A 14532-nucleotide genomic window follows, 5' to 3' on the forward strand; every position below is an offset into this window, starting at 1 on the left:
AATCTTCATTGTCATTTCTATTACTGCTTTATTGAAAGTTTGTCATATACGTGTGAATGCTGTTTTAATTGTGGTCTTCTGGTGTGTAATATGAATTTCCTGTCAGTATTTAGAAATCTGTGAATTGGCTTTATAGATATTTTGTTTATTGAGCATATATTTAATAAGTGCTAACTATATGCTAAGCACTACTCTCGGTACTTAGGATATGTTAGTGAACAAATAAAGATAGCAGGTGGTCTGGTAGGAGTAACACTCAATTATAGCAGAGTACCTTTTAGTGAGAACACCCATGCTTAGGTTGTTAGCATTTTAAATACTGTGTTGATATAAAAGCCTTATAAAGCAAGAGAAAAAACAATCTCCAGTACCATCCTTCTTTTGTTTTATTAGATTGAGGAACTGCAGCAGGCATTAACCGTAAAACAGAATGAAGAACATGACCGCCAGAGGAGGATAAGTAACACTCGGAAGATGATAGAGGATTTGCAGAATGAACTGAAGACCTCAGAAAACTGTGAGAATCTTCAGCCCCAGATTGATGCCATTACAAATGATTTGAGACGAGTTCAAGATGAAAAGGCATTATGTGAAGGCGAGGTAATTGATAAGCGAGGAGAGAAGGAGAGCCTAGAGAAGGAGAGAAAGAGTAAGTCTTATGAAACTTAGGGTGAAGAGATGTTTGTAAAATGGAGATCTGTTTCTGTTGATGGGCTTTCTTCTTCCCCTGGTACCGTGTCTTTAGCTACTCACGTCCCCTTGTTGAGGAAGCTCAGCTTGATTTTTCCAAGTTAATGCCTTAATCACTTATAGGTAGCATATACCATGCTTTGCCACTGGCTACCATTGCCTTATATATGTCAGATTATGACAGTTGATTTAATTCTCTAAAAATGGTTTCCTTTGTTTTCTTCACAAAGTCACTCACTGTTGTTTATCAGATCAAATTTAAGCTCTTCATTCTAGTCTTCAGAACCTTCCATTAGCTTTGCCCCTTTGAAACCTATCCAGTTTCATCTCTGCTTTTCTTTCCTATGGACCATGAAAATAGATTTATAACATTATTCAGATAGAAGAGGTCTTAAGTTCTGTCTACTCAGTGTATACGACTAAGATCAGTAAAAAAGAAAACAACCTCAATTTTATGTTTAGCAGAGTGCCCTCCACCTCTTTCAAACCTCCACACCCACTCTCAGGTGTGTGCATTTTTAACTCAGCAGTTTTTTCCAGTAGATCTTCATTTATATTTTTATTATGTTCTTATTTCACCATGCCTTGATAATCAATTTTAGATACTATCTTTTGATATTTTGTAATTTGAGATACAGATTTTGGCTCATTAACAATTCCCATCCTATTTGAATTCCTCAAGTGGGATTATTAATATTAGTTACTAATCATTAACCTTTATGATCATCTTTATATTTTGTGTCATTAAATAGTTGTATTGCTTGAATACACACTTTGACTCATCCTTTTTACTTTCTGCTCTTCTGACATTCTAAGTCCTCTAATTTGTACTCTGGTTTTTATATTTTCAAGGCTGAAAACATTTTATTGAGAACCATATCAAGTTTTATGTGCTATGTTTAAGAGTTAATTCTAAAAGCTAGAAATATTAAGTATTGTTGTTACAGCAGTGAAACTTAGTTCACAGCAGAGCCAGGTAGTGCATTTTGATCGGATCTCCTTTCACTGATAGCTATTTTTTTTTAAAGGTTTTAATTTACCTTTAAAAAAAAAAAAAAAAACCATTTGCTTTAACATTTCCTTAAAAAAAGAGTAGGCATTCTCTTGAGGTCTGGAGCCCTCCATCCACTTCCTTCCATCTAAATGGATTGTTTTCAGAGCTGCCTGTGTGGTGGCTGTTGTCTGGGATTTGTTGGGCTTTGTCACAGATCCTTTTCTGTGTTGGGTAAAGCTATTCCTGAATTCCGTGGGCTTTTTGTTTTTCTTACATTACTTAGTATTTTCTTAAATTACTTCCTTACACATCTTTAGGTAACCTTGTAAGAAGAGATATTTGGGGATTAATTTCAGAGTCTTTGCATCCCTAAAAATACCTTTATTTCTTGATCTGCTTTCCTTGGTTTTGTTATATATGTGACTCTAGGTTGAAAATAATTTTTCTCTCAGAATTTTGAAGGCCTATTGCAGTCATCTCATGTTAGGAAATGTAGTGTTTCTTTACTCCTTTTTTTTTTTTTTTACATGACCTATTTATTTTTGTGACCTGTTTAATTTTGGTAGCTTAAAGATCATGTTTTATCTGAAATGTTTGGAAATTTGATAGCCGTTTGTGCAGGGTGTTGCTTTCTCACGGTGGTGGGTACTTGCTGAGTGGTGTTGCTAACTTTTGGATCTAAGATACCCTTTTGTATTACTAGTGGATTATTTCACGAAAGTTTTCAGAGAACTAATACTTTATTTTCCTTTTTTAGGTGTGGGTGATAATATTGTACGATTTGACAGTCTTATGAATCAGAAGGAAGATAAGCTGCGACAAAGATTCCGTGACACATATGATGCTGTTTTATGGCTAAGAAGTAACCGGGACAAATTTAAGCAAAGAGTCTGTGAGCCTATAATGCTCACGGTAAGAAGTTTTGTTCATCTTGGTTGTATCTGTTAGTTTTCTAATTTATAATCCTTTTATAATCTATAAACTTTATAGATTTTTGTTGTTTTAAGAATTCCTAGTCTTATTAACACCTTGGTTTTCCATTATCAGACTTGTGGCTACTGGTTGCTGAATCCATACCTGAGTTGTGACCAATAAGTCTTTGAACTTTGTCTAGAAAGAGAATGAAACTTAGCTTATTGACCAAGAATCGTGTAGAAAATTAGTTTGGTTAGCTAGTTCCTTCTGGCAGTTGTTATTCTTAGGTTACAGCAGGCCATAGATTAAATGCCACCCAAGGGCTGGAAACTGCTGTAAATAACTATGTTGATGGGGGGAACCAACAGAAGAAAGAAGAGAAAGTCACCTACAAGTAACAGAGCATTCTTAGGATTCTGAGAATGCAGCCAGCAGTCTGTTGACCTCATAAACCTTTGATGGATAGCTCTTTTTGATGATCATGGGTCATTAAGAATAGGGTAAGCTATATTGAGTAAATCATTTAATGAAGTGTGGCCATGGAATGGCTAGGAAGATTTCTATCTGAAATATTTTAAATAATAAGTTTGGCCATGGAAAGAGAAAATAAAGTAAAAACCAGTCTTTGGCGATGATAAAACTTACCCAAAAATGACTTAAGGATTGTTATTGCTGGGTGGTTTTTTGTTTTTTTTTTTTTAACTTTAGAAATGAATGCACTGAAGATCCTTGCAGAATTCATGAAAACTTCTATCTTCTTTAATTCATGTTTGTATTATTCTTTAGTTAAAATCATTTCATGTAGTTGTCTTTTTTAATATCTTAGATTATATTAGCAAAATTAATATGCATAATACTGTATTCTCTTCTTGCTCAGGTATGTATTATTAGAGTATTTTTGCCAGATCAAGAAGGGAATATCTATTTTGGATGCAGACATTATTGTTTTGATTAATCTGGTAAGGACTGAAAGAAAATATAAGAAAATATTTTGAGTCTTAAGAAATTATAATGCAAGTAATTGTGAACAGATTTTTATTAAAATGTCAACCTCAAAATTATAATTCACAACCTTAGTAAATTTGCCATCCTTTTATCATTTGGTCTCCTAGTAGTAGTAGCCTGTCACCAAAAGGGATTACTAGCTGGCATATATTTATATTTCAAATTAGGTTTGAATCTTTGAGATAAAAAGATATAGTCTTGCTTGCTTTTTATCCTTTCTGGAATAACCCTTTACCTTTCCTACCACCTTTCCAACTGTGTTCCCCCACCCCAACACACATACACACACTTAATCTTTCAATATCTAGTTGAGATGTCACCAATGTAGACAAGTTAGCAGTATATAAACTTAAAATTTTAGCCATATAACTTGTCAACTAACAATCCATGTCCATGAGTTATTTCTAACCATTCCAGGCTACAGTGGGAGAAGTGTGCAAAGATGTATTTATAGTTCTGTTCCTCACAGCAGTGTTTATTATGGCACAAATAATGGTGGGGCAAAGAACAAAATTTCCAAAGAAATTGATTGGTCATGTAAATTATTCTATATCCATTGACTGGAATACTGTGCAGCCATTAAAAATGTCATTCACTATAAGAGGACATTTATGACCGATTAATGAATTTATAAAACCGGTTCTAAGATAGGATATATAGAAAGATTTCATGTTAAAAATCTGAACTGTGAGTCTGCCATCAACCACCAGATCACCTTGGAGCGCTATGTTCCCTCTGTCTGCCTCTCTCTGTCTTTACTATGTTGTGAAGGAGTGGCCTTGAACTTTGCCAGATATTTTCTTTACCAATCTGACGAGGGGGAGCACACTAAGTATTGATGAAGCTTCAGAGCCAACAAAGTGGTGAAGTCTTTCTTCCTTCAGGATGTCAGGAAGCCAGACTGAACGCAGTGCAGTTTGCGTGTTACCTGGCAAAAAAAGTGTGACGCGGTCACTTCTGGAAGTGCACAAACTGGGCAGGGACAGACATGACCCCTACTTGTGTGACTTTTAAAAAGGTGACTTCTGCAGTCACATTGGGGTTATTTTACCCTTTCTATAAGTTGTAGCTTAACACCCACTTTTCTTTCATTTGTACTATTCCTTCTAATGAAGTAACTGATACCCAAAAAAAAAAGTCAAACGATAGAGGCTAAATTTCTGTAGTGTTTATGTCCAGGTATTTTATGTGACTTTGTTTTGTTTGCTTGTGTATCAGTTTTCCATTTTTTATGCTAAATGATATTTTATACTTTAAAATAGTAATATTTGCCAATGTTTGTATGACCAGCATACTAAGTTTATTAGCTCTCTTAATCCACATTTGTTCCTCAGATATAGACTGTTTCACTGTACCCATGTGGGTGCAGAACTAACACTTCCAGAGAGACAAGTGGTACGTGATTTGAAGCAACGTCGGTCTGACCCCAGAGTTTTAGCTCTTAACTAGTATGCGGTGCTTTATATATATATGGTACCTAGAACCCTTCCCTTTCATAAATGTGTTTTTCAAGAAAGCTGATTTCCATCTGCTGAAGATTATCTGTCTCCCCCCTGAAATTCCATGAGAGCACTTTTTATACACCTATTATAGAGCTTTATTGTGTTGTTTTTTTTTTTTTACTTAAAATCTGCAGAAAGTAGATTGTAGTCATCTTGAAACAATTTGTTATCTTGACCTTACTATTTTCCATAACATTGAGCCTCACATGCAGAAGTGCCTGATTTGTTAATATTTAAAAGATAAATCCTAAAGCTTATGCTCTTAGTGGTACAAGCCTAGGATTTCTCTGGAAAGCACTGGTAAAGTTGTTTTAATTCTTTGTGTTTTTGTACTGATCAGTTATTGCCATGTATGACTTCCTTTTGAAGATTAGGACGACAAATATTAAAAGTTTGGGGATAGATGAGAAATACACTCTTAGATTACAGTCTAAGCCTATTTCAGATGTTTCCCAGTGAGTTGACTATAAAAGGAACATAGTTATTTCTTAGTAAAACAAAAAACAAGACGTGAATAAGCACCTGATGCATATCAATTTTGATTAGATGTTTCTGGGTACTAAATTAAGTAGAGGTTTTAAAATGTTGAATCTTCAATACCAAATTCTCCCCCCTCCAGCTATTAAATTTAATCGGATTAAACAAAGTAAAATTATGTTCTAGTAATCAGTTTGGATTGGATTTCATGAGAATTAACTTATATTTTCTTTCTGTTTAGATCAATATGAAAGATAATAAAAATGCCAAATATATTGAAAATCATATTTCATCAAATGACTTGAGAGCTTTTGTATTTGAGAGTCAAGAAGATATGGAGGTTTTTCTCAAAGAGGCAAGTAACCAACATAATACTTAGATTCACCTGGTGCTAATCTTCTGGTACTTAAGTTTTTAAATTCAAACTAAAGCAAAAAATAGTGACTAACTATACCAGCAGTAACTCTTGTGTAAAATCATTCAGTTTTGTGAATTTCTTTATCTCTGTCATCATTGGGGAATGAATTTGTTTTGCAAGGAAAAAACAGCCCATAATTTCATCTGTAACATGTTTTGAGTTGGAGTTAGTAAGAGTAATTCTGTCATACTGTTTTAAGAAAAAAACCATAGCGATGGACCTTTGGTCTTAGACGTCCTTTTTGAAAATATATTGGAATGAACTCGGTTTTTCTTTGATGGGGAGCGTGGGAATCAATATGTTGTTGCTTTTAAATAAAACCTCTTCGAAAAGAATGAGAATGGGATACAGAATGAGAATTCTGTATCTGGCTACAGAAACACCACTGAGAATCTAAGCCACTACAAGGCAATGTGGCTTAGTAGGTAGGAGCACAGACTCTATAGATAGGCTGCCAAGATTTGAATTCTGGCTTTGCTACTAAACTGGCAAGTTTCCTAAATGTTTGATGCCATAATTTCCTCATCTGTAAAATGTAGATATATTATCTGCTTCAAAAGTTGGTTGTGAGGACTAAATTGGTTAATAAATGAAAAGGTGTGTAGAACAGTGCTTGTTTGCGATTATTTTTATTACATGTGGTTATCTATAAAGTATGTATTGTTAGCTCTTGTTATTGTCAGATTTCTTTCCTTTTGTGTATGTCACCTTCTTTTAAAAGCCCTAAAGATTAGGTTTAGATTCTGTTTTGTTTAAATCTTTGCTAGCAGGTATGAATGAGGACAGGACCCTGAATCACCTAAGTGGTCCTCTATTTCTGTGGTACACTAGTGATTGGAAAGAATCCTTTTTCTGGCTTTTACCATATTGCCCTCCTTCTGGTTTGGGGGTTGGCAGGGAATAGGAATATATGGTAATTGCATAAAAAGTTGCATGTATAAAATTATAGAATGGACTCCAAAAAGTTAGACAGTTGTTTAGTTTGGAATTATTTAAGCTTATCCAGTGAGTTTTTGGTCTGGTGTGAGAGCTTTTTGAAGAAGTAGGTTACTTGGATTATAAATCTGATATGGCATGCTGTGAAGGGCATTCAGTCAGGTGGAATTAGGTGCTTTCTGTTGGAAATGGCCTGCTTAGCCTACACTGAGTGCCTTTTTTTGAGTCAAAAACTCATGCTTCCTCTGTGCTAAGGATTTGAATCCTATATGGATAATGTGACATGGGTTCCTGAAATTTTGACCTTTATTTTTGTAACTTTCCATAGCTTCTCAGCAGGACCAGAACTTCCTCTCACATGTGTGACTTTGTATTTTAAATTGTGAACTTTATTGTATATAACTGCCTCCTGTAATATTATCTATTAGAGTACCATTTCCCATACTACCATGTATAATAAGTATTATGTCTGCTGTACAATTACCATAGAGGCCCTTTATCAGGTTGATAAAGTTTTCCTTCTGTTCCTAGTTTGCAGAGAATTTACCGTATTTTTCCGCATCTATTGGCATGATCATATGGCTTTTGTAGTTTATTCTGTTGCTATAAATTAGATTGGTTTTTGAAACCTTCCATCAGTCTTGCATTTCTGGAATAAACTCTACTTGGTCATGTGTACTGTTCACATATTGTACCATCAACCACTATAGATAATACACAAAGAAAAATACACAAATATTTAAAATTTTAAATCTTTTTTTTCTTGAAGTTGCATTTTCATTGCAATTTCCTCACAAGATTTTATCCTAATGTAACAGCAAAACTCTACCATCATGGGACCCCCCAAAATTGTGAAAATCTGAGATCATATTATTGTAATAATGAAGGGGGGGGAGTGTATGTTTTAGTCTGTACTGTCACACCGGACAAAAGTAAAAGTAATGAAACTTACACAAGCTGGCGATCACTTTCTAACCACCACCACCAGCAAGTGCCTTCCCCAGAGGAGCTTAGAATGTTTGGGAATAGGAGGCTGGTTTGAGGGACAGGGGTCAATTCCATTAGATCAAATTTTCATATTCCTGCAGTTGGTTGCCTTAGAATTTTTCTATATATTTTTATGCTTGAAAGTCATATCGATCACACTGTCATATACATCTTTGCAACCAAAATAAATACATTTAAAATTTTATTTTCTTAAAGCTGTGCTAAATTTCTTCTGTATTGAGTTTAATTTATGTAATTGATCAAAATATAAATATATTTAAAAATTTGATACTTATTAAATGTGAAGTTTTTGGGGAAAAAAGTTTCTGTGTACTAATATATTTTGTAAAGGATTTTTGTATGTGTATTCATTAGGGATATTGTTTTTGTCAGGTTTTGGTATCAGGATTATGCTGGAATCATAAAATGATTTGGAAAATGGCTGTTGCACTTCCTCCTATTTTCTGAAAGTTTTGGTATTACTGCTTCCTTAACTGTTAGAACATATTTCTTTTACTATTTTCACTGATAAATTCTTTCTATAAAAACATGTAATTATAGTGTCATTACCACACTAAAAAATTTTCTTGAAAGTACCATTGAATACCCAGGTTCTGATCATCTTATGAATACCCGTAGGAATATAACTTTAATAATCATTTTGATTGATAGTATATGGTAATTAAAATATTTTCTTTCCCTTCTATTCAGATTCGTGACAATAAAAAATTAAGAGTAAATGCTGTTATTGCTCCTGAGAGCTCATATGCAGACAAAGCACCTTCAAGATCTCTGAATGAGCTAAAGTAAGTCTCGAAAATATTTTTAGAATTAACCTGTTACTTTGGTTAATCAATATTCATTTAGCTCTTAAGTATATTTTATCTCTCGCATAAATGTTAGAGGCTATATGATTCCCTTTTAGGATCTCTACTTAGGTCTAAAATAAGGAAAAATCTAGGAACAGACAAACCATGAAATACTATATAGTGGTGATGTTTCAGATCAGTGGAATAATATTGGACTGTTTAATGAAAGATATTAAAATAGTTGGTTAGGTATTGGGAAAGTAAAACAAATCATCACTTCATAATGCAGAAGTAATTTTCAGAAGGACTAAATAGAAAATTTGGAGTTATAAAACAGCTATAAGTGAACATCTTAATTCTGAATGTAAGTAAACATCCTAAGTATAAAAGCAATGCAAGAAACAAAAGAGATTATAAAGTTTGTAATCATGAGTATATTAAGCTTTCCTGACAAGGAAATAAGTCTCAACATTAATCACTTAATATTAAGTGATTTTAAAATACATTTTTGCTGTACTATTATATTTTATTATTTGCCACTCATTATCAGATTTCTGTGAATGATTTTTTTTAAGAAAAATCTAGTAAATGCTTTTCGTTTCAGACAGTATGGATTTTTCTCTTACTTGCGAGAGTTATTTGATGCACCTGATCCGGTCATGAGTTTCCTTTGCTGCCATTATCATATTCATGAAGTTCCGGTAGGAACTGAAAGGACCAGAGAAAGAATTGAACGGGTAAGAAAGTACTGAATCAGTACCAGAACCTCATTTTGCTGAAACTTCTTAGCATAAAAAAAATCAAGCAAAAATTAAGAGATATTTAAAGAAGTAGGTCATTCTGTTTTTTTAACCACACAGAAATTCTTTGTATTTTACATTTTTAATATACACAGAACAGTGACTATATGATGGGTGTAAGTGATGTGGAGTTACCTAGAGTAAATGCTTTATATTTGTATTATTGAATACATTTGAAGTCTGAAAAGAGACACCTGGCACTCTTACCTCATTCTGTATTGCTTGACAAATCTGTGTTGAGACATTTTATTAATGGTTTAATCATTTAAATTCTTGTAGTCTAGATTATTTCTCAGAGAAATTATAGGTTAGAATGGTAGGCTGGGATATAGAACTGTTTTGGTAAGCCCTTCCTTTTTTTTTTTTTTTTAAGATTTATTTATTTATTTGAGAGAGCGAGAATGAGCGAGAGTACATGAGAGGGGGGAGGGTCAGAGGGAGAAGCAGGCTCCTCGCTGAGCAGGGAGCCCGATGCGGGACTTGATCCCGGGACTCCAGGATCATGACCTGAGCCGAAGGCAGTTGCTTAACCAACTGAGCCACCCAGGCGCCCCAAGCCCTTCCTTTCTTAAAGCTGCCCCTGAAGATTATCTCCCTTCATAGGCCCTCTTCTCCTGGCTAGCACAGCACACACTCGTAGTTCCTCTATTCTGCTAATACTGGGAGCTCTCTCCTCCTCATACAAGTAATCTCCAAGACTCACACTAAATTCATTGCTTCTATCACAAGCAGAAAAAGGAAAGAAATCTCTTCATCCAAAATAGGTTTTTCTATAACACCAGGTTGCGTGTTTTTTCACTTGTAAGCATCTAGGACCCAGTTAGAGACCCAACTACTAGTTGTTATATTGAATTTATTAGAAAATGTGTTTTTAAAATTTTAACACCTAGTGTTACCAGTATCCCTAGGACGATTCATTTGTAACTTAGGGACTCTTTATACTTTACTGACAGAAGATAGAAATGAGGGCTGATTAGCAACCCATTTTGCAAAACAAAAACAAAACTCCACCAAGCTAATTATAGTAAAAGTTGCATGTGTCATTGATTAAAAATGACATTATGGGGAACATTTGAGGAAATGAATATTAGGACTCTCCATGTGGGTGTACCTCTCTTCTGTCATTTAGAAAAGAGGACAAGACCATTTATGGACTTGCCCTCATTAATTTCTAGGACTCTCCCCTTTGGTTAAATTGTCTGCTGCCAGCCGTCGGTCATGATGTCCTTTTTGTTGGGAGTGCCCTTACCTCACTGTGTCTGTCAATTTAAATTTATTAGAACTTGAGTAGCCTAACGTCTTCTAGCTTTTCTTTCATTTCAAATTATTCAATTTGTGGATGCCAGATTATACCCTGTTAAACTTAAGTGTGCTTAAATAGGTCTTTCTCTTCACTTAGACTATAAACTTCTGGATAGAAACAAGCCACGAGAGTATTGGTAGTGAAGCTTCAGAGATCAGGAAAAACCATATATGAAAGCCTACTCTTCGGGGCACCTGGGTGGCTCAGTCGTTAAGCGTCTGCCTTCCGCTCAGGTCATGATCCCAGGGTCCTGGGATCGAGCCCCACATTGGGCTCCCTGCTCGGCGGGGAGTCTGCTTCTCCCTCTCCCACTCCCCCTACTTGCGTTCCCTCTTTGCTGTGTCTCTCTCTGTCAAATAAATAAAATCTTAAAAAAAAAAAAAAAAAAGCCTACTCTTCATTACTATTCAGAAATACATAATGTTATTGTGTTTAGAATGTGCTTTAGTTTTTCGAACTTTTTGTTTCAGTTCTTGAGAGACAAGCTCTCCAAAAAAAGGCAAAAAAAAAAAAAATTGGGATCCTTAAAGTGTTTCCATTAAGTATTCTTCCAAATATACAGGAATTAAGTATGACTGTATCTGTGAACAGTATAACTGAGGGAAGGTGAGAGAATAAATGACTTAGTTGAGCTACCGAAGTTCTGTGTCCTGGGCAGCTGTTTCCTGGTATCTCTTCTGTAGGCCCAACAAAACTCCAACAAAAGTACACTTACTTGGGAGAGATTATATAGTCAAGTAGAAAAATAGCCACCTTTGCTATAGTTGTTTGGGTTTTCTCCCTTCTCTCTTTAGTATTCTCCAAAATAATAACCTAAAGTGTATCAGCCACCCTTTTAGAAAAAAAAAAAAAAAGTACATCTGTTTTGACCTTCTAAAATTCACTTGATCTATATTTTCCAATGCTTTGGTCCTTTTAAAAATATTTTAATTACTATTAGATGTACACTAACATTTGTTTGACATTGACTTCTGTGACAGGTAATAAAAGAAACCCGGTTAAAGCAAATGTATACAGCAGAAGAAAAGTATGTGGTGAAAACTTCCTTTTATTCAGATAAAGTTATTTCTAGTAACACATCCCTAAAAGTAGCCCAGTTTCTCACAGTCACTGTGGATCTAGAGCAAAGAAGACACTTAGAAGAACAGCTAAAGGTTGGTTGACTATTAAAAAAGAATAAACTGAATTTGTAATACTTTAGAACTGTTTTTAAAACAATAATTTTGATTATTTTATAGGAGATTAATAGAAAATTGCAAGCAGTGGAAGCAGGGTTGATTGCCCTATGTGAGAGAAACAGACATCTAGAACACAAAGACAATGAACTTAGACAAAAGAAGAAGGAGCTTCTTGAAAGGAAAACCAAGAAAAGACAATTGGAACAAAAAATTAGTTCTAAACTAGGAAGGTATCATTCAGCCTATTTGGGCGGGGGTGTGTGGGGGGTACAGGGCCCTACGAGGATATTATTATTATACAGCCATACCTTGTTTTATTGCACTTTGCAGATACTGCGTTTTTTGTTTTTATTTTTGTTTTTTAAACAAATTGAAGGTTTGTGCAGCCCTGTGTCAAGCAAGTCTGTTGGCACCATTTTTCCAATAGCATTTGCTCACTTTGTGCCTCTGTCACATTTTGAGGATTCTCATACTGTGTGTTTGGTGATCAGTGATTAAGACTCTGAAAGCTCAGGTAATGGTTAGCCTTTTTTAGACAACGCTGTGTCACACTTAGTGAACTACAGTATAGTGTAAACACGATTTTTAATACTCACTGGGAAACCACAGAGTTCTTTGGATTCCCTTTACTGCAGTGGTCTGGAACCAAATCCACAATCTCTCTGAGGTGTGCCTGGACTCTGTCATGATGTTGCAATTCCCACAAACACGTTTTATCCCAAGAGCGTCTGTAGGGCAAAAGTTGGTGAATCTTAAGTGTTGTGAGTTTTCCTATCCCCTGATGAGCCGTTTTTATCTATCCCTGGACCCTTTTCCGTGCTTAAAAGTTACTGAGGACCTTGAGGAAGTTTTGTTAATATGGTTTATATCATTGACATTTACCATATCAGTAATTAAAACTGAGAGTGTTTAAGATATTTATGAACAACCACAGTTATATGTTTACCAAGAGGAGTGGCATTGTTTTTACGTTTTTATTAGTCTCTCTAAATGAAGTTGTTTATTTCATAGCTGCTTTTACTTTCAGTCCGTTGTGAGGTGTTGCTTTGAAATATATGGAGAAAATGTGGCCTCACATAGATTTGTAGTTGGAAAAGGAAGGAGTACTTTATAATGGACTTTTCAGATAATTGTCTGTGGTCTTGTTTAATACTACATCAAAACCTGCCAAGGTGTGGTTTGTTGAAGTTCACTTGCAATGTGGAATCTGATTACATTACTCTTAAAGTCCATTGCACTGTAAGTGGATCTTTTAGCCAGTGATTTTGTTACATCATGCATTGGTCCTTTAGATAATGTTGGCTCACCAAGCTGCATAGATCTTTCAGATGTTGCCACATTTTATTGTGTAATATAAAAAATCTTTAAGAACTGGGAAGCTGTCAAGCTCACAGTGTAGATAACAAATTTTCCAAAATTTTAATTGGCACGTGAAAGTTGTTTATTGGCAGTTATTTTTCTTGAAGTGATAGGCTCACTTTGTTCACTTTTGGGCGGGGGGATAAAATCTGCCAAATACTTAAGTCTCAGTAACCATAGTTTGTCTTTATTCTTTTAAATAAAAATGGTATTTCACGAAAAAGTATCTAGGCCAGCTCCCAGCTCAGTCACACAAGTGCCTTTCCTTGAGGCAACCATCATGCTTTGGTTGCAGTGTAAGTACTGTGTGCTTTGTATTTCATCACACTGAATATTAAAAAGGTATATACTCAATTACCACTGGGAGGTGGTTCAAGATGGCAGTGTAGGAAGACCCTGAACTCCACTCCTCCCACAGACAGAGCAAATCAACAGCTACAGATGAAAGTGTTCCCTCTGAAAAAGACCTGAAAACTGACTCAACAGCTCTTCTGTAACAGAGACAGGATCTCACATAAAACCCCACCCCTAGTGTGGTGACCAGCACTTGGGAAGGATATCACAAATACGGAGTTTTTCCTCGGAGGAGCAAGGAGTTTGTGCCCCAAGTCAGGCACCCCCACGCTTGGGACCTACACCAGAGAGATGAGTCCCCAAAATGCCTGGCTTTGAAAGCCAGTGGGGCTTATACATAGGAGAACAGTACAGTGGTAGGGAACAGATTTTGCTCTTTAAGCATTCATGCAAAGACTGACCATAGGACCCTGTGCAAAAAGCAACAGTGTGATAAGTGCTTAGGCCATCTGTGGAGGAGACTTCATTTCTCGTCTTAAAGCATCTGCCCAAGGGGCAGGAGCCTAATGGGAATCTCTCCTGGGACACAGGCACTGATGGGCACCACTTTTGTACTCTCCCTCTAACCTGCTAGTGGGTGATGGCACCCCCGAGTCCCCGCCAGAGCTAGGCACCCAAGGGTCTGAAACAATCTTCCTGGCAGACTACTGTCCCTAGGGTACTGCAGAGACAGCAGTCTGAAACACTCTCCAGTCTTCCTGTGAAAAAGACCTATTTATTTGTCCTAGAATTCAGCCTCAGGGGCTTCAGGATTACCAACACATCCAGAGGCTACGAAATTGTTCTCAGGGAACAGGGTCCAGGA

The 14532-nt window shown here is 35.7% G+C and overlaps 1 protein-coding gene across 4 annotated transcripts in view; it reads left to right on the top strand.

The window, feature by feature from the left end:
• The window catches only part of SMC5 (structural maintenance of chromosomes 5), a 95875-nt gene that overhangs the window by 50919 nt on the left and 30424 nt on the right, over positions 1-14532 (top strand). For all 4 annotated transcript variants that reach the window (XM_064579358.1, XM_045882237.3, XM_064579359.1 and 1 more), the window contains exons 9-15: positions 394-649; positions 2442-2596; positions 5825-5938; positions 8636-8730; positions 9338-9470; positions 11817-11990; positions 12075-12244. In XM_064579358.1, the coding sequence (XP_064435428.1) occupies positions 394-649; positions 2442-2596; positions 5825-5938; positions 8636-8730; positions 9338-9470; positions 11817-11990; positions 12075-12244 (1097 nt within the window). The remainder of the gene's footprint in view (positions 1-393; positions 650-2441; positions 2597-5824; positions 5939-8635; positions 8731-9337; positions 9471-11816; positions 11991-12074; positions 12245-14532) is intronic.

The sequence above is a fragment of the Mirounga angustirostris genome, unplaced genomic scaffold (genome assembly GCF_029215605.1).
Source record: "Mirounga angustirostris isolate CCGP_5_RB_7025 unplaced genomic scaffold, mMirAng1.0.hap1 SCAF_15, whole genome shotgun sequence".
In the NCBI taxonomy this organism is placed as follows: domain Eukaryota; kingdom Metazoa; phylum Chordata; class Mammalia; order Carnivora; family Phocidae; genus Mirounga; species Mirounga angustirostris.